Source organism: Xenopus tropicalis, chromosome 3, assembly GCF_000004195.4.
Source record: "Xenopus tropicalis strain Nigerian chromosome 3, UCB_Xtro_10.0, whole genome shotgun sequence".
NCBI classification, from domain to species: Eukaryota; Metazoa; Chordata; class Amphibia; order Anura; family Pipidae; genus Xenopus; species Xenopus tropicalis.
Window position 1 is genome coordinate 81875393 of NC_030679.2, and position 19786 is coordinate 81895178.

The 19786-nt window shown below is 37.3% G+C and overlaps 1 protein-coding gene across 4 annotated transcripts; it reads right to left on the minus strand.

The window, feature by feature from the left end:
- Nucleotides 1-538: 538 nt before the first annotated feature.
- mcm10 (minichromosome maintenance 10 replication initiation factor) lies at nucleotides 539-19665 on the minus strand. 4 transcript variants are annotated; one of them, XM_012959060.3, is made up of 20 exons: nucleotides 19576-19665; nucleotides 18579-18629; nucleotides 17446-17751; nucleotides 16674-16799; nucleotides 15798-15893; nucleotides 14063-14225; nucleotides 13419-13584; nucleotides 13005-13172; nucleotides 12561-12677; nucleotides 11784-11980; nucleotides 11548-11648; nucleotides 11088-11198; nucleotides 10847-10961; nucleotides 9973-10189; nucleotides 7061-7202; nucleotides 6737-6855; nucleotides 5115-5228; nucleotides 4356-4501; nucleotides 1758-1800; nucleotides 539-1056 (listed from the first exon to the last, which is right to left on the minus strand). In XM_012959060.3, exons 2-20 carry the CDS (start codon nucleotides 18583-18585, stop codon nucleotides 976-978), a joined length of 2535 nt encoding a protein of 844 aa, XP_012814514.1. In that variant the 5' UTR covers nucleotides 18586-18629; nucleotides 19576-19665; the 3' UTR covers nucleotides 539-975. The 4 variants fall into 4 exon arrangements, with proteins under 4 accessions (XP_012814514.1, XP_012814513.1, XP_012814512.1 ...); XM_012959059.3 differs by having other exon boundaries at nucleotides 19552-19639; XM_012959058.3 differs by having other exon boundaries at nucleotides 17446-17754; nucleotides 19552-19639.
- Between the last annotated feature and the right edge of the window lie 121 nt (nucleotides 19666-19786).

Below are 19786 nucleotides of genomic sequence, written 5' to 3' on the forward strand. Positions count from 1 at the left end.
AGGCAGACAGAATCTGTTTTTAGTGGATGCCACACATCAGTCGCATGGACTCTAAACCAATAGCAGAGTAGGGGGATTCAGTTACAAAATTTGACTCTGATGCAGGGGAAAATGTGCTTAGAAAGGGCGAGGACATTTTTTTTTTTTGTAACTTAGATTTTTATTGGTGTTTTGTACACAGTAATTATAACAGGCGTTCAAAAGGTCAGTAGTAGCAATATTACCGTACAATCGGATGATTCAACTGAATTGACCATATCTCAAGGTACAGGGCAGGCCTGTTTATCAACATTTATCATTGATCAGGTGAACTAGATTATCTTGAGTCGGTAGTAATCTGCAAAGTTTTTCTAAAGGTAGTGTTTCAGATGAAATTTCTGAAAAATCTATCAATCCTTAGGTAACCAAGACAAATTATTATAAATATGGAATGCCAGGGCTCTTCTGAACAGTTTGATGCGTGAAGACCCCAAAATGAAAACCATGTAAATTCATGTCTTTATTAATGACCAGTATTAGTAAATCAAGTCGCACGCAATTATTTTAAAACATTTTATTGTTAGCTTTATAAATGTGTATCTAATACCTGTCCAGAAGCAATTAATTCTGCATAATGTACTTGCTCTACATGTAACAATTAAAAACATCCTCTTAAAAAAAAATGACAACATATACATATTTACAACATCTACCCTGCATTTAAAAAAAAAAATCACAAACATGTAGCCCAAGATCTATAGCTTGTAACCGAGATGAGGTATGAGGTTAAAGGATCACATGTAAAGAATGTTTACTAGCTAGTATACTAGAAACATTCCACTGAGGTTAATTGTTACACTAAAAGTTGTCTAATATAGACAAACAGCAGCAATATTTGTGTATTTCCATCCCATGATTCATTTCTGTCACCACACAGATAGAATGAACTATGTGGACCATTTAAATAAAATATATTCATTCCACCCACTCATTCATTTAATGGCTATTCAGAAATTTGCCATGTTCTTCTCCTCTTGGCAAAAGTGTTTCTCCTGCTATTTTTGGTCCCGTTTTCTCCTTTAAAAACAAGAAAATAAAATACATCATGTAAAAAACATAATTACTACTTAAAACACATTAGTCTTAGATATCTGTTATGCTCTGTGTGATTTGCTTACCTCTGGGAAAACATAACAGGCAGAGATAATAAAGCAGCATTCATGTATAAGAAGGTAATATGCCAAACATACTTTTTTAAATAGCGGACTACCTATAGCTACAGAAAAATATTACCAAACATAGTAACACCCAGGGTTCAAGGGCAGATTAGCTAAACACAAAATATTTTATTATCATTTCTATGTACAACAAACACTGCCATGTGGTATTTGAAAATATGCTTGCTCATTTCTTGTTTTGACTACAAATACTAAATCTGAATTTTACAAATATGCCTTATATGTTTTTTAAACATAAAGAGTTCACCATCTTGTTTTTTCTCTGCAAATGCAGCGATGCAGTCAAATTACTAAAACATAAAAAAAGTTTTGCATACTATTAACCAAAAAAGAGACAAGGAACATCTAGGGATATGTTATGGCACTAAGAATTTTAATCTTTTTTGCAAGCAAAGCTGCAATATGTTAGTAGTAAAGAATTTATTTCCTAGTTCCCTCCAGCCAAACTAGGGCTTACATGCTCAAACTAGCAATACAGGGCAGTTGCTTTAAAAAGCAACAAAGACACAGAGCAAAATTCAAATCTGTCCATATACATACCTTGAGCATACCATCTCTTTCCCACTTAAAGAGGCCACAAGTGCTGCAGAGTAGAAAGAACAAGATAAATAAAAACAAACACAAGAGGATACAAGAAGCAAGGACTAGAACAACACTACAGTGGAGGAAATAATTATTTGACCCCTCACTGATTTTGTAAGTTTGTCCAATGACAAAGAAATGAAAAGTCTCAGAACAGTATCATTTCAATGGTAGGTTTATTTTAACAGTGGCAGATAGCACATCAAAAGGAAAATCAAAAAAATAACTTTAAATAAAAGATAGCAACTGATTTGCATTTCATTGAGTGAAATAAGTTTTTGAACCCTCTAACAAAAAAAGACTTAATACTTAGTGGAAAAACCCTTGTTTGCAAGCACAGAGGTCAAACGTTTCTTGTAATTGATGACCAAGTTTGCGCACATTTTAGGAGGAATGTTGGTCCACTCCTCTTTGCAGATCATCTCTAAATCCCTAAGGTTTCGAGGCTGTCTCTGTGCAACTCTGAGCTTGAGCTCCCTCCATAGGTTTTCTATTGGATTAAGGTCCGGAGACTGACTAGGCCACTCCATGACCTTAATGTGCTTCTTCTTGAGCCACTCCTTTGTTGCCTTTGCTGTATGTTTTGGGTCATTGTCGTGCTGGAACACCCATCCACGACCCATTTTCAGTTTCCTGGAAGAGGGAAGGAGGTTGTCGTTCAGGATTTCACGATACATGGCTCCGTCCATTTTCCCGTTAATGCGAATAAGTTGTCCTGTGCCCTTAGCAGAAAAACACCCCCAAAGCAAAATGTTTCCACCCCCATGCTTGATGGTGGGGACGGTGTTTTGGGGGTCATAGGCATAATTTTTCTTCCTCCAAACACAGCGAGTTGAGTTAATGCCAAAGAGCTCTATTTTGGTCTCATGAGACCACAGCACCTTCTCCCAGTCACTCACAGAATCATTCAGGTGTTCATTGGCAAACTTCAGACGGGCCTGCACATGTGCCTTCTTGAGCAGGGGGACCTTGCGAGCCCTGCAGGATTTTAATCCATTGCGGTGTAATGTGTTTCCAATGGTTTTCTTGGTGACTGTGGTCCCTGCTAATTTGAGGTCATTAACTAACTCCTCCCGTGTAGTTCTAGGATGCTTTTTCACCTCTCTCAGAATCATTGACACCCCACGAGGTGAGATCTTGCGTGGAGCCCCAGAGCGAGGTCGATTGATGGTCATTTTGTGCTCCTTCCATTTTCGAACAATCGCATCAACAGTTGTCACCTTCTCTCCCAGCTTCTTGCTAATGGTTTTGTAGCCCATTCCAGCCTTGTGCAGGTCTACAATTTTGTCTCTGACATCCTTGGACAGCTCTTTGGTCTTTCCCATGTTGGAGAGTTTGGAGTCTGCTTGATTGATTGATTCTGTGGACAGGTGTCTTTTATACAGGTGACTAGTTAAGACAGGTGTCCTTAATGAGGTTGACTAATTGAGTAGAAGTGTCTAACCACTCTGTGGGAGCCAGAACTCTTAATGGTTGGTAGGGGTTCAAAAACTTATTTCACTCAATGAAATGCAAATCAGTTGCTATCTTTTATTTAAAGTTATTTTTTCGATTTTCCTTTTGATGTGCTATCTGCCACTGTTAAAATAAACCTACCATTGAAATGATACTGTTCTGAGACTTTTCATTTCTTTGTCATTGGACAAACTTACAAAATCAGTGAGGGGTCAAATAATTATTTCCTCCACTGTATATGGCAATCAGCCATGAAAACAAATGTCTGGCATTGATCAGAGACAAATGGATGTGTGGAACCACTGGTGTTGGTAGTATGGTCTTTTTATGCAGGCTCAGTAGGTAATATGTTTGATGTGACTAAAAGTATCTGTTAACCACTAAATCCAACATAATTAGCTAGAAACCATGTAAACAGAAACCTGCATGAACAGAGCATCATGTTTTTTTGCAGTGAACACGGTGTATAGTTTCTTCCCCACCCTTTGTTGTCACCAACCTCCCCTCCATCAAGCCTTAAGTTCTTATAAGCAGCACATCTACTAGTTTTAAGCACTTAACCCAAACACATTTCTTCAACTAGTTTATAATTTATTAGCAATGCCCCTAATCTTTTACCCTTCCTATCCCTAATGACCAACTTAACAAGGTACAAATTAAACACTAGATTTGTGCTCTGTACCTCCCAAATGGCGACCGCTTAATTTACATAACGAACAGTGTAAATAAATGCGTAATTGATTACATACAGTGTGTAAAGCATGGAGAAGTGACAGTCAACCTTTGGTACCCCAGCTGCTGCAGAACTAGAATTCCTAGTATCACACCAAGCTTCCCTGGCTGGGAGATTTGTAGGACTTATTCGGCAGCATCCTGAATGAAAATAACTGACTATAATTGCCTTAGGAATAGGTTTTCAGATTCCTCCTCATAATCTGCCAATAATACTTGTTTACTGGATACTCTCACAGCCTTATAAAGGGGTCAGTCAGCATTAGCTCATCCACTCACTAACCCTCCTGCACGAACTACCGCATGCATAGTAAGAGATGACTATTTTCAGGCACAATAAAGTCAGAAATTTTTTCACGAGTATCATACCTGCAATGCTTCTTGGGCAATCTGTCCAAGGATATAGTTCTGTTACCACAGGCACATTTAAAGAACCTTTTCACACCATTGTGCCAATGGAAGTCGTGGTTCTCACTAACACATGTCTCTTTAGGTTTGAAGTGAGTGTATTTGCACTGTGCAGAAAAAAAAAATAAAAAGAATTTTGTAGAGGTCAGTAAAGTATATCATGGTGCCCTGTTTTGCATTGCTGGAAAATTATTTTCTAAACTCATAGTTTTGCAAACAATATCCCTTGGAGATAAATGTGATGGTTCTTCAATGCAGTTTAGGGTGGGCTCCATGATAACATCTTACAAATCTTACACCTACAGAAAATAGTAATTAAGATATAACTAGTTCTTAAAAAAGTTTTGGGTCATGAAGCAGATTCTGCCATTTCATTTGGGTTCATGGACAAAAATGATAAACACTAAAATGAAGTTAGAGCAGAGTCTGCATTATTTAATAATAGAAAGGAAGCCTGGGAAAAGTCAGAAAAGCTGAAACAGTTTATCAACATAGGGAAAAAAAGTGGTCTGATGGGCAGACTTACTGGCTTCGCAAACCATAACAAAGGAGAACCCTTCCCCGTGTGCAATGACCTTGCCCTAAAAAAATTACTGTATAAAGCCATGCTGCAGGATACAAAAAGATGGCTTTATATTCACATATTCCTTACAGTGACACAAGTAGAAAGGTTTAAAGGTCTAAAAGGAAATAACTGGATTCTTGTTACAATATACTCACCGTTTTACAAGTAACTACACGACATTCTTGCTCTCTGATGCTTCGCATTTTCTCTTCTAGTTGCTCCTTTTTTACAAGGGGATCAAAATAACGTTCTTGAATCTCTGCTTCAGCCTGAGAAAAAGATTTGTAATTGTAAGAACTATTTTATCTTAGTTCTATATAAGATCACTACAGCTACTTGGCTACATTAAAGAGCCAGTATCTCACACAAAAGTTCTCATAAGGTTAATAATAATAATTACACTTGGGCCACCGAGCAAAAATTATTTTTTGGCTGCACCCAACCATGTGACCTGGAAATTATTTACTTAGTGCATGTACATCAGAGATGTGAAGGCAAGGACTCTCAATGTCACGCAACCTCCCAATCACAGCTGCATGTTCTGCTCTCTCTATAATTAAAGGTTTAAGACTAAAGAGGAGATAAACAGAAGTCAAATATAATTGGGGTTCATTTATAAACACTGGGCAAATTTCCACATGGGCAGTAACCCATGATGTTTGTCTTTTTGTCAAATAATCATAGCCAGGTGCAGGTAGAACAGTATTTTACCAGCTCAAAAAAACATATCATAAAAAGCACACTGCTAGGCACTATGCCTTTTCCTATACTGCAACCTTACACTTTAAAACATACACCATACGGTGTCTGCAGGCTTTCTTCTTCTTTGCCAGCAAGGAATGGGTTAAATACTATTTTATAAAAACTTTATGGTGTTTTCAGTCCTCCAAATAAATATAAGGCAAGAGAACAGAAGCAAGAAGAAGGACCACAAGCTTGCATACACCCTGGCTGGGGTTTCACTAAGCAATTACAATCACTGGGGGGTGCCTAACATTTTGGCACACCCTGGTTATATAGCCTGTCCTTCTCTTTAAGTAGAGGAAAATGACTGTGATGCGCAATCTCAAGCAAGAATCATCAGACAAGCACAAGCAACTGCCCATGTACTTCCCCACTCCTTGCTTTCAGTAAATGTGCCTTCCTGCAAGATTAACCCCACCCTACTATTTCATAGATACCTTTGCCTCCAACATTTAAGAATGCTTGTGCTTTTAAGGTTTAGAAGCATTTTACTACCCTACAGAGAGCACCAAGTGTGTTAACTCATTAGCATCTGTCATATTAATTAAACTACCGTAACCACAACCCTTTCATATTGGTCTAAGTGAAGTATATGCACAAGTTCAAATTAGCATGATCCATGCATGGCACAACACCTGCTATCTGTAAGCAGTTCAACACAGGATTATGCTTAGAACAGTGGATATGTGCAAAATATTCTACTTAAACTACATACCAACAGCATACAGCTAGCAGCTGTAAAAAGGGGTACTGGGGCACTTCGCCAACAATGCATAGCTTTAGGCAGATTCCCTGTCTGTCCATAGAAACATGCCTGTTTGAGGTTTATCTTTTATACATGTATTTAAAAAAAAATTAAACTGCATTAGCAGGAATCAGTACTGTAAAAGTAAATAAAGACAACTGATTTGTCTCTTGTGCTGATCTTGGGTGCATTGTCCAAGACATAAGCTAGACTACAGTACCCTGCAAATACAGCCACCTGTGGAAACAAGGCTGAAATTTCAACATCATATTGAACACTGCTATATACCTCCTTGAGGATGCCAGTGTGCTTGGATTTGGCATTCAAAATCTTCTGAAACTCTTTTGACTCTAGATATGCCAACTGCTCTCTGTGCTTTTTCATGGCTGGCTCATTCTCATCTGGAGCTAAACAGTTAAAAAAAGGAAACAAACTTTTATTTCATATGCATAATTTTTATAGTTAATTTGCATTTACACTTATTTCTAATATTTACTTTAAAAAAAGTGGGGTTTTAAATATTATCTAATATATATTTTTTGTGCACACAAATTTTCCATTAACTTCTCCAATACTCATTAATGAAACATTCAAAAAGACTTTGTTTCTTACATTTAGTTGATGCAGGTGCATGTGATGCCACTCTCTGAGCTACCAGTTCTTCTGCTGAACTACTTCGCTTGCGTTTAATGCTGTTTGGATCAGCTTTGGTGAGGGTTTGTCCTTTTGCTTGTAGCTTCTGAATAGCTGCTAGCTTAAAAAAAAAAAAGTATATAGAACACATCACACATTTAAAAGGTTTCATACTTTTAAAAGGTGTCAATTGTTGTGAGAATTATATTGTATTGAATATTACAGGTATGGAGAATGCTAGGATTTCAAGTAATTTTGAAAGCCACACCTAAAATCTACTAAAATACACACAGAAATCATTATGCTAGTGTAGTTAAGGGCACTGCTACTACAAGGAAACAATCAGGCCAGAGTTACATAAAAAATTTACCAGAAGTTCAAATGCCTGTATTTCTTTTACCCAGAAGTCAAAAGTAAAAATACAAATTAAATATTTTAATCATATTGGTCAATCAGCCTGGGTTATATGCCATTGAAAACAGGGTAATGGCACACAAAGCATTATCTGTCATTTTGTCTTGCACAGTTTATTTTATTCTGGGGGGGGGGGGGGGAAGACAAACGCTAAGAATTTACAGCAGTTTACAGTTGATTGGCCTATGGCACATGCAAGTGACAATCATAAGTGCTTGAGATGGTGCCCATCTGTCACAGATAATGACTTTACCATTGTTTGTAATGGAAAGCAATGAAAGGGGATGAAGGGCATTTTAACCAAAGTGGTTTGCCTTAAAGAGATACTGACACCAGAAATGAAACCTTTTTTACATCTATCATAACATTGTCTTTGCATGCTATTTATAATTTTTCTAAAAGTATTTGTCCTATGCTTTTACATTATCTATCTGATCCCCCATGTTCCTCTGTGAGGGGGCTGCCATACAGTATTTGTGCAGCAGGAGTCCATTAGCATTAGAAGCTATAACTGACAGGCTGAGAAGGGACAGTCAGGCTGGCAAAACAGTCAGGTTTAGGATTTCAAGTAACACTTACAAAAACAGCCCTATCAGCCAAAAATGATCAACATGACCTATAGGGAACTTTTTATGTAGATTCATTTAAAAAGTAGTTTTTTTCATTTCAGTATCACTTTAAGAGTAGAGCAATGGTCAAAATGCCATGCCTGTCATAGGCTAATTATAAGCTATACAAATAAGCTTTCAAGCTAATATTTAAAACACTAGAGATTTCATAGAGTTTGACGAGTATGATAATTTACTAGCAGCATATTATATATTTTACTTCTTTCTCAAAAAATTGTGTAAGTTGGTGTAGAATGGAAATGAAGAGGTCTTTGTCTCCTGGTTAAATGACTGGATAACATGAAGGGACTTTGTAGACCCATTGGCAGATTACCACATTTAAGACACGTAAACCCTCACAATAAATGTAATCAGTGAACATCCTCTAAAATCTTTAAATGGCTGTTCAAGGGTTAATAGTAATGCTGCAGCATCCATCTAGGATTCTATCTCCTCCTCTAACCCAATTGCCTCCTTCTTTGGAACGGACTTTGGCTCTTGGCTTACTGAGCTTGCTCAGTTCCATAGAAACTCCGCTCTAGTTGTACACTCTGCTGGAGAAAACATGTTTTTTTCTCCTGACCTCATCTCCTCAGCGTAATCAATCCAAGCAGAACTTTTTGTCAGAGTAAGTTCTGCCTGTGTAAGACTGCAGTCTTCATTGCATGAACTTTACAGCGCACATGTACTGTTTGTGGTTGTAAATGTCACTAATGATGTGAAAATGGCCACCGTGTGAAAACTGTAATTTGTTTAAGAAAAATGTGATAGTGCTGGTGAACAGAGGGGATATAAATTGTGTGGTTTGGGTGGGGGAAATTTGCCCAACTTATACACATTGTAGGAAAATGTAGGGTTTACATGTCCTTTAACGCCATCAAGATAGATATATATTTGGTTATCTGTCCATATATCAGTTAGGGGTCACCATTATTTTGGCCCCATAAACAGGCCAAGAAACCGCAAACTTGGACAGCAATGATCAAATCTGCAAATAATATAGTCCAATGTATGGCCAGCTTGAAGGTCAGAACTAGTGTGTTACAAGCAGGATCGGTTACTATGAAAAAAACCATTTACCGTATATACTCGAGTATAAGCTGATCCGAATATAAGCCGAGGTACCTAATTTTACCTAAGAAAACTGGAAAAACCTATTGACTCGAGTATAAGCCTAGGATGGGACATGCAGCAGCTAGGTTTCAATAATCAAAATAAATTCCAATAAAATAGGATTTATCAATCTTACTGAACAAATACGTGCAGGGAATGAGTATGCGAGATGCCAGGCTCCCCCCTACTGCCTCCTCTAGCAGGGACACCTGGAGAAGTAATCACTCATTAATGCCTTCTTCCTCAACCTGTCTATCAAAAGGAGCACATCATAAACTGAGAGGATTCAGCTTGAGGTTTACTTCAAGGAGCTCCCTCCCTCCTCACCTCAATAGCATGCAGGCTTGATGTTCCGTTGCCTGCCTGCTTCAAACAGTTCCATTCCTGCCTGCTTGTAAAGGCTCTCTCTCCCCCTTACCATTAGACACAGACACCAGAGCTGAAAGCAGGGAGCGTGTGATGTCACGCCGGGGGGCGGGGCAAGGAACCAGCGGAGCACAGAAGAGCACACAGGGAATCAGGTACCAGAGGGTGTTAGTTGGTGGGACTCTAGTATAAGCCGAGAGTTAATTTTTCAGCACATTTTGGGTGCTGAAAAACTCGGCTTATACTCGAGTATATACGGTACTTTATTTACTGTTATACCACATGGACTGATACAATGAAATGATAAACTATGTAAATATATGAAATCCGAAACTTAAGTGGTTATGTATAATTTTAACTACAAACATATCAAGCAAAGAAAATATATACCTTTGTAGCTTGAGCAGAAGTATTTGACTTGGCAGCAGGAGGAGAAATATCAAAAAAGAGAACATCCTCTCCTTCAGCAAAGCCGCGGCCTAATTTGGGTGTTGCCATCTTCTGTGCATTTGGAAATTCTGCACCTTGTTTTGGGGACTGAAATACTGAGCGCTCAGAAGATACCAATGTACTTGATTTCTCTGATTTTTCTGTGCTTTCAAGAAACCTTTTTTAAGAAAATGACACATTATCAGTTATCAGGCTGAAAAATATATTTAATAAAAATCATGTTTTCTTTTTTTATTTCCCCCACCATATTATATGCAGCGTTAGGCCTATGGCACAGAGTTAGGCCTATGGAGCATTTTGGATTGTTGCATTGCTCTGCAGCAAAACCATGACAGTATAAATCCACAATTTAACTTCTACTTATAAACACTCTGCCTATAGCACAAGCTAGACAAACACTGCTGAGCACACCCCATTTGGCTGCCTCGAAACCTTATTATGCATTTGTCACAGGCCTTACTACTACCTAGGCAGCAATTGTTTTTCAGATTGGCTAACCATAAACATCCTTAACTGCTACTCTGGTATAATCCCTTGATGACAATTGCAAGCAATTGTCATATGGCTGCCACTCAAAAGTCCTGTGGGTAAATATATGTCAATTCAAGGATAGTTTCAGGAAAATGTTTGACAATGTAATGTAATTTGGTGTTCCTCATCTGTATCATACAAATTTTTAAAACATTATAAATATTATTTAGCCATGTTCCAACTTTTAAATAGACTGAAAAGGTGTCAATCCAGAAGCCATATTCTGTTTTCCATTAACGAAGGCAATGGCACACAGAGAAAAAAAAAAATACACAACCATCACCTCTTCTGAATCTCTTCTGCTCTTTTCTTTCTTGCACCCAGCATCTGCTGCTTCTGCTGCTTTAAAAGAGCTGATGCAGATATGGATTGAAAAGGCTGGCCTCCTTTTTCATTTGCTAAAAAGGAAAAAATTAAGACAAAGATGGAATAAAGAAAAGCTAAAGGATGCAAGTATACAGCGGTTACCAATTGCTCTGTGTGGTGGACATACAAGACTAATCTGCAAAATAAGAAATGCATACCTTGAGTAGGAACACCAGAAAAGTGTTTTTTCAAGTTTAGTGCTCCCGGTGTCGGCAAAGTCATCAGCTCTTTGAATTCGTCAGATTGTACCATATTTTTTCTTGCTGCAGCTATTTAAAATGTATACCATAAGGATTAACATACACAAGCAATAATGCTAAAATAAAAATGCAAGGCAAGAGTGACAGAAAAAGACACTAAAAATGAGAGGTAATATGAATATGATGAGCAAATATGAAGAAATAGAAAAAGTGAAAAGGAACTACAGGTATAAAAAAAACTAAGAATAAAAATAATGGATCATGCTTCTTTAGTCCACTCCAACTGTTGTGCACCAGCTGCTGTCAACCAACTAGAGGGTGCAGGTTATTTATGCAGTAGGATAGCCGACAGCAGATATGCACAAACAATATTAAACAAACACTGCAGAAGTTCAGTTGACAAAATTAAGAAATTTACCAATCTGCTGCCTTGCTTCAAGTGCTATTGCTTCTGCTCCACGAACAACCATGTTAGAAAGAGTTGACTGGACAGTTTTCTTGGGTGCTGTAGTAGATGCTCTATAAAAATGTATTTAATTAAATGGCTTGATTACTAAATCTAAATTTAGACTGAATTTCACTTAAAGAAATAACTATCTTTTGTTCTGATGTATTCACATAATATTGTATTCACATTATATTGTATTCACTCACAGTGTTGTGGCATATGCCATGGAAGAAACACCTCCATAATGAAATCCATCTTGACACAGGCGCTCTCTTAGACCATTTCCACCACGTGCCATCTTTTTAGGAACGTGACCAGAGTAGCTTGATTGAAGGTCTGCTCGCTTGGAACTTACTTTTTTATACTGTGCTTGGACATGATACTGGCAGTACTCACAGTCATTCTGAGGGACAAGCAAGAAATGACAAATTTGCTAGCATGTACTAAATTAAAAAAAGTGTGCTTAACTGCAGAAGCGAAAAGACTGCACATTTACTTACTAATAAACCCCCGGTTAACTGCTATCACCAAAAGTAACTTTAAAAAAAAATTAAAAAAAATATTAAATATATATGTAATATATAATTATATATATATATGTAAGTACTGAAAAATGTAGTCACATTTGGGTTTGTATAAGGATAGTCTTCAAAATGCAAACACTCACTGTAGATCACTTCCAACAAGCTGTTAGAAAATGGACAATTAGTTGATCTGTGCCCAATTTTAATGACAAGCTCAGTCTCAGCTGCTGAATGATGGTAGTTTGTTGAAAGTTATTTACCAAACACTTGTCAATTAGATGATACAACCAACACAGCATCCCGTTTAACAGTTGCTCCAGCAATGGCTAGATTCCTGTGATCTGGTTCATTTATAAAAATTCTTTTCACTGATTAAACAGGATCTCTGCTTCTTTGATGATAATCATTTTTAGGTTTCATGTTTGCCAGAAAAGCAAATTATTAATCTTAGACACTTACCAGGTTGACCATTTGTGTACACGGATCTCCATTTTTTTTCCGGGCCTTACAGGTTCCTAAATCCACTGCATCCCCCATGAGCAAAACCTTCTGAGGATTGTCAACAGATAAACAAACCTAATGAAAAATAATTTTGTTTTTTAACATGGTTTCACAGATACTGCAATTAGACAAACAATGGACTCGGATGTGAAGGGTGTAAGTGCAAATAACTGTGGGTAACCTGACAGCTTTTCACAAAATATAAAAATAAATTATAAAACTTTAATTAAAACTAACAGTACATACACTCTTCAATTGACGCCTTGAAATGTAGCAGCAAACCATTCTAAGTTTTATACCAAACCTAGCTACATCTAGCTATACAGATTTTGTGCATGCTGTCCCTTGTTATCAAATACTTGAGCACCATATGTAGCACACATTAGAACAAACTGCTCTTACCTCGTCGGTGCCTTCTTTTGGTTTCATTGGGTTAGCATTAAGAAGACCAATAACAGTTCCCTGATCCGTTTTCCAGTGCTCTTTATGGACATCGCCAAACAAGAAGAGGGATACATATTTATCCAAATTCTTCAAATCATTCAGCCTCCAAATGCTGAATGTCTTACCCTAGGCAAGTGTAAAATAATGTAAATGATCATTTTAACAAAGAAAATAACATGCACATTATGATTTATTTTTTGCATGATGTGCAGTTTAGGTATTTGTGCTGTCCATTGCAAAAGATGTAAAGCCTCAAACGTGAAACCTTACAAGAATGAATCCTTATATAGTTATTATGAAACATTTCAGGACATATTAAGATTTTTAGAATAATTTTGCTACTTTAAGGACACATATCAGAATCACACTTACATTGTTTGAACTCTGAGGAGTAATTTTCTTTACTATTACACCAAATGTTACCCAATCTTCATCCTCCAGTTTTTCAGTTACAATTTTATTCTGCAGCTGAGCCAATCTGATCAATTTACGCCCGTTCATTTTACGTTCCATTTCTGAAGAGGACACTCGTGGTTTCCTATCAGCAAGGACAGATATTTAACAATAAGATTTCATTTCAAGCAGATAATAGAAACCCTCTTGTTCAAGAAACAACTACACTAAACTGTTCAAATCGGAATTAAAATCTTAACGTAGCCAAAGAAACTGAACAATAAGTTTACTCAACTCTCATATAAAAAAAAAAAAAAAAATAGCCAAAGGCACTTTTCATGGAAAACAGGAAACCCAAATAGCACAATTTTTTTTATCATAAAAATTGCAGGCCAATAAATTATGGAACTTTACAGGACAGCATGTTTATAGCTACATAAGAATGTATAAAAGTAACAAAAGAATGGTTAACAGCAGAGCCACTTAGGCTTCTTATCCCATATTTGTTCGGGCCCCTTTTCCCTGGTGTAAGAAATAAATACCAAATAAACCACACTACAACTCATGTTCAGGACACTTTCATTATCAGAACATTATCCATTATCATAGCCTATGTACATTACCTTAGTCTTAGTCCAGAAAATTTCTCCACAGGATATTGCTGACCAACGGGGGATCTAACTGGGTTTAGCACAGGCTGTGTTGCTGTTGATGAGACAGGTCTGGTAGAAGATTTGTCAGGAGGAGATAAGAAACTGGTCATTTGCTTTTGAAGTGGGCTTTTATCTACAAGAAAGAAAATTAACCATGTAAGATTATAACTACCACAGGTGGTTTTTCCACCAGCAATCAACGAGAAAATGCACTAATAAACCATACATTTTTCTATTGCAAACAATTCTTCCATGCAGTGTGTCAAATGTCCATTAAATTAAAGCAGGTGAATTTTTTTTTTTTTTTTTATGGGAATACAGTCATGGGAAAACATGTTTTTTTCAAAACACATCAGTTAATAGAGCTTTTTTCAGCAGATTCCCCCAATGAAATCCATTTTTCGAAAGCACAGATTTATTTTTTATATTTAATTTTGAAATTTCACATGGGGTTAGCCATATTCTTAATTTCCCAGGGTGCCACAGCAATTTGACCTGTGCTCTGATAAACTTCAGTCACACTTTATAGCTGCGCTGCAAGTTGGAGTAATATCACCCTTTCCTTCCACCCCCCCCCCCCCACCACCTAGCAGTAGTGCTGGGCGGTATACCGGTATAAACTGAACACCGTTTTTTTTTTTTTTTTAAAAATGATATAAATTTTTGACATACCGGCATACCGGTGTCCGCGCCTCCTGGCAATTTTTCTTAGTATTTCCGGGTTGCGCGTGACGTCAGCGCGCACGTGACGTCAGCGCGCACGTGACGTCAGCGCGCACACTCTACAAAAGCGCTGTCGCTAGGACGCATCACTCAGAGTCGGATACCAATGTGAGCTGTCGGGGGTGCCTGCGGCTGCCTGGCCAGTAATTTATATTTATGTGAAGGGGATGGGGGGGGTGTTTGGGGTGGCGGGGGGGAGTTTGGGGTGGTGGGTGTTTGGGGTGGCGGGGGGGGGTGTTTGGGGTGGTCACCTAATCATGCATGGGGAAAAAAAAATACCGTCAAATACCGTGATACCGATATAATTTTGAAAAATACCGTGATATAAATTTTTGGTCATACCGCCCAGCACTACCTAGCAGCCAATCAGGTAGCAAGATAGCAGATCCCCGACACCTGTATTGCTAAAAGTGGCAGATATCAGATAACACACAGTAGTAAAAAGCTAGGTCTGGTTCATGACCCCTCCAGTTACATGGAGTAGGAGAAACAATAGGTTATCTAAAAGCAATTCTAACATGTGATGCTGAAAGTGCAGAATCAGGCACAATGCATTGAGATGGCAGCCTACACACCAATATCAATACATTAATAAATACATTTGTAGGGTTAAAAATAACATTTTACTTCTTCCTTTACCCCTCACCCTAACGCTTACTGACAATCTCCATCCATCCCTTGGAAATAGTGTACCGTAATGATAATATGAGAATGTATACTATTACATTCCATTTTTGTCTTCTCCACCTCATTGGTCTTCCTTTAAGTTCAATAAAGAAAGATTTAAATAAAAATAACATTTTAAATGGTAGAGTGAATTATTTGCTATGTTAACAGTATAATTTAGAAATAAAAAGACCACCAAGTTGAGGAATTCACAAAAAATCCTTGTTTAATAGATATTTTATAATAGCGACTGTTCACTTTTAATAACCTAAAATTATACAGATATATAAAATGTAATATGTAATACAGCTTCTACCTTGAAGATTCTGTTTCCTTTTGGGAGTATCTTGTAAATTGGCCTTTGGGACAGTCAGACTTCTTTCCAGTAAAGGGCCTGACTGGAATGTTTTACCTGAAAATGCAAGAGTCAGAGTGTTCAGTTCCTGCAATACACCAGCCTCATAATTTGTTTAGAAAAGAAGAGGGGGGTTAGAAATGAAACAAACATATATTTTGCAGCCACGTGATTAACATCGCTGAACTACTCACTACTAATTTATATCGCGAATGGCTGGAATTTTGTGCGTTTTGTGAGTCACCAGCGGAATTATTACTTGCCTTGGTATGCTGTTGTGTTTATGATGAAGGAGCCAATTTTACCACGCAAAAAAAAAAAAATGTAAAGTAATTTCATTTTGATCCCATTAATAGGTTTTGATGCATAACCAAAGAAAAATCATTTGTAATTTACCAGTAAAATAAAAAAAATAATAAAAAAAAAAAAACTACCAGTGTTCTCCTCAAGCTGTTTTTGCAGGTGTGCTACACCTGGAATTTTGTTAGTAGTCCAGTTCTAAAAAGCTCTAAAGCCTGCCCTGGCCTTGCTCATCATAATATAAATATTTTCATTGCACCAGTAGGACTGTTCTCATGTTCATGTACACGATACATATCTATATATTCTACTGCTTCTTTTGTTTCTTCAGTCCCACCCCTGTAACTTATTTCTTTCTTCTCCTTTCCCTATATCAGTTTTGTTCCTTGTTTATAATGTTCAGGGTTACCTGTACATTATAATTCCTATTGATAAGCATACACCAAGTGGTTTAACCTTTGTTTTTATAAATACCAAATAAGTACTGAAAAAAAGAACACCCAAAAGTTTGTGTTCTTCACTTTGCCTTTTGATTACCTGACAGTAACAGTTTATTATCTGGTGATTTCATTGGATTGCCAGGGCTTGATGTTTTTGCAAGTGCTGTTTGTTGTAACTGTTTCTGCAATTTCCTCATCTGCTCCTGCATCTTTCTTAGTTCATCTGAAATGACAAAATGCATACAATAAAAAAATGCATGTCACATTCCAAACACTTTTTCAGTTCCCCTGCTGTCAAACAGCACAACATAAGTAGTGACATTTTGTGACAGTGTTTTTATTTTTGACTAGTTTGTCTAAGGCTTACCCTCTCATGTTTCTGAGGAGCAGCTCAGAAAGGGAGGTCACCTACTCTGCAACTTGTAGTAAATTGTAACAAACTAAGTAATATCAGTTTTTCAGATATTGCCAGTAAAGATATATTGTTTGTAAAAGGCTCAGTGAAATGCCACAAATCAAATTAATTTTAGCCACATGCTGTTTGATAAAGTTAACTTTGAACACTTGCAGTATTTTGAAGTACATTAGGAAGAGAGGGCAAGTAGATGGTGGGTCTTAATCAAGATATCAATAAATGCATATTATATCACCATCTACCTCCTTAACTTAAGTTATGTTTTTTTATGGGGAAAGAAAGCAAAATGGTGGGGTTTCTCTTACTAGAAATACTACCCCAGGCCATGGTGTTTTTCATAGAAGAAGAACACCTCCCTGGGGTTTAGGGGGAGTACCTAACAAAAAAAAAAGTGATTAACCATCTCCTTGGTATTTAAAAGTCAGCATAAAAAAGTTTTATATATGGTACATACCTTCTAATTCATGTTTTGATTTGTCCTGGCAAACAGAAGATTGCTTCTTGGTATCAGGTGCAACTGTTTCCTCCTCATTAATATCATCAATGTCACCAAATAGTGTGTCAAAATTTTCTTCAACACCATCCACTGTTTGCTCTTCAGTTCCATTATCACTTTCATGATAGGATCCATCTTCATCGCCATCAAAGAGTTCATCATATTCATCAAGCTCACTTGAGGCTTCATGACTCTCAACACTATTACTCTCAGCAGCCTCATTTTCTTCTAACAAAGAGGTTAGCAGCTCAAGGTCAGCATCAACTGCTAAAATGGAAATTAAGATTTTTTTTTTTTCTGAGCATCAGAAAAATATGTGAGATAACAATTTAAGGCAGAACTCTTGTTCAACATGGGTGTAGTGAAAAGTGCTTGTCCTAAATATATTTTAATTATGTAAACTATTTGGCAAACAGGAAAACTGAAGTTACTCCATGATTGGTCCTTGTGAGGTAAATGATTATATTCCCAGTGTACAGATAATCCTCTGCGTAATGGGTTCCTGCTAACAAAACAGTCACAACAAAAGAGAGAAAGGAGAAAGCTGCATACTGATAATCTAGTAATTTATCTTTACATGGACAAAACACGGAATAGCTTCATATTCCCTTTTGTCCTGTTTAGTTAAAGAAATAGCAAAAAACACAGACTTTTAAAACAATAGATAAAAAGTATGTTTTCACAAAAGCATAATTTATTGAAGTCATGTTGAACAAAGGGTATTCTGTCCCTGTTAGTGACAGACTCTGGGTTATACGGAACTAGGGATGCACCGAATCCCGGATTTGGTTCGGGCCGAATCCAGCCTTTTTTTTGATGGATTCGGCCAAATCCATGGTCCCGGCCGAACCGAATTAGCATAAATGTGCGTATGCCAATTAGCATTCAGAAAGGTTTAAAATTTGGGGGGGGGGGGGAATTTTAGCCGCAGGCAGCAACTTTTAACCCTTCCCGATCCTGATTAGCATATGCTAATTAGGATTCAGCAGAATCCATCAGGGTGGGTTCGGCAGAACCCAAAAAAGTGGGTTCGGCGCATTCCTATACGGAACAGACTTATAGAACTGGTCAAAACAATCATAATTACCCACCTTCCATGTCTACTCAGCCAGCAGATGGTTTACAAGCTTCAAACAGGAATTCTAACAAAAATAAGATAACAATGACAATGTTTTCAGACCCAAGTAACCAACCATACTTTTTTTTAGCTACTTTTCAAATGATTAAGAGCCTTTTTGTTTACTATATAAGCAGAATGAGTTTTGTTGCAAAACCTTTTGATATAAGCAATAATGTGGAATGTATTATCACTTTTATTAATAGCTTTCAGTTTTTTGGGTTTTTTTTTAAATAGCTTTTAAATTACTGCTTGAGACACTGATCAAGTATCCACTACCTGTACAGTACTGCATCCCATTTACTTTTAGAGGAGAATGCTGTGGATTCTCTGACACTTAGGGGACCATTTATTAAACCACGAAAAAGTAGTGCAATTTTAACGATATTATTGTGGTCATTAGGAAATGTTCTATAAATTGGAAAAAATATTAATTTATTTTTTAAATCAAAATAAAAATGTGTGCTTTTATGAATGGGCCCCTAAGTGGTGGTCAAAAATATTTCTGAAGCATTTTCAAGTGCCAATCATGCTTGCATTGCAACCCAAGCGAATGTAAAGAGATACTAGGGCTAGTACAAGGTGTTTTGATCACTGCCACAAGTAGCTGTGATTAAAAGTTTGCAGAATAGGTTTATGCCAGTAACCATTACAAACCATATAACACTGTGACTATATGACTTTATTTCAAGTAAATACTTCAGGAGCCTTATAACTCAGCAAATCCAAGCTTTTAGTAATAATACGATGACCCTCCCCTTCCCCCTAATCTCCCGCCAAGGAAGGGTCAGCATTCCTATCCAGAACACATACTAGCAGATCCCGCAGCAGTCAGAGTAGCCAACTTTATTATTAATCCCACCCCATAAGGATAACAGCAACATAGTCCGAGGATTTTTTAGACGGCATTATTTACAAATCTGTACAGTGGACTCTGTTTACAGTACCGTAAGCCGGAGCGAGAGAGATACCTTCAGCTGGAGCACGGAAGCTTGTCTTAAAAACCTTCTAGCGCCAAACTTCAACCTTAGGCCCGCCCCATTTGGTCATGTATTTCTAAGCTTACTGGCACAGAGAACACGGAAGGCAGCAGCACAGGCGGAGAAACAAAGCGTCAAGCGGCCATTTTTGAGGATGGCAAGGCAATATATGTACTGAATTATTTACGGAATTATGTTTCGA

Coding starts and splice junctions, on each gene's coding strand:
- mcm10 (XM_012959058.3), bottom strand. Junction 16,800..17,445: donor ATCAAAACATGAATTAGAAG/GTATGTACCATA, acceptor TTGTCATTTCAG/ATGAACTAAGAAAGATGCAG. Junction 11,649..11,783: donor ATGGCATATGCCACAACACT/GTGAGTGAATAC, acceptor ACATTTTTATAG/AGCATCTACTACAGCACCCA.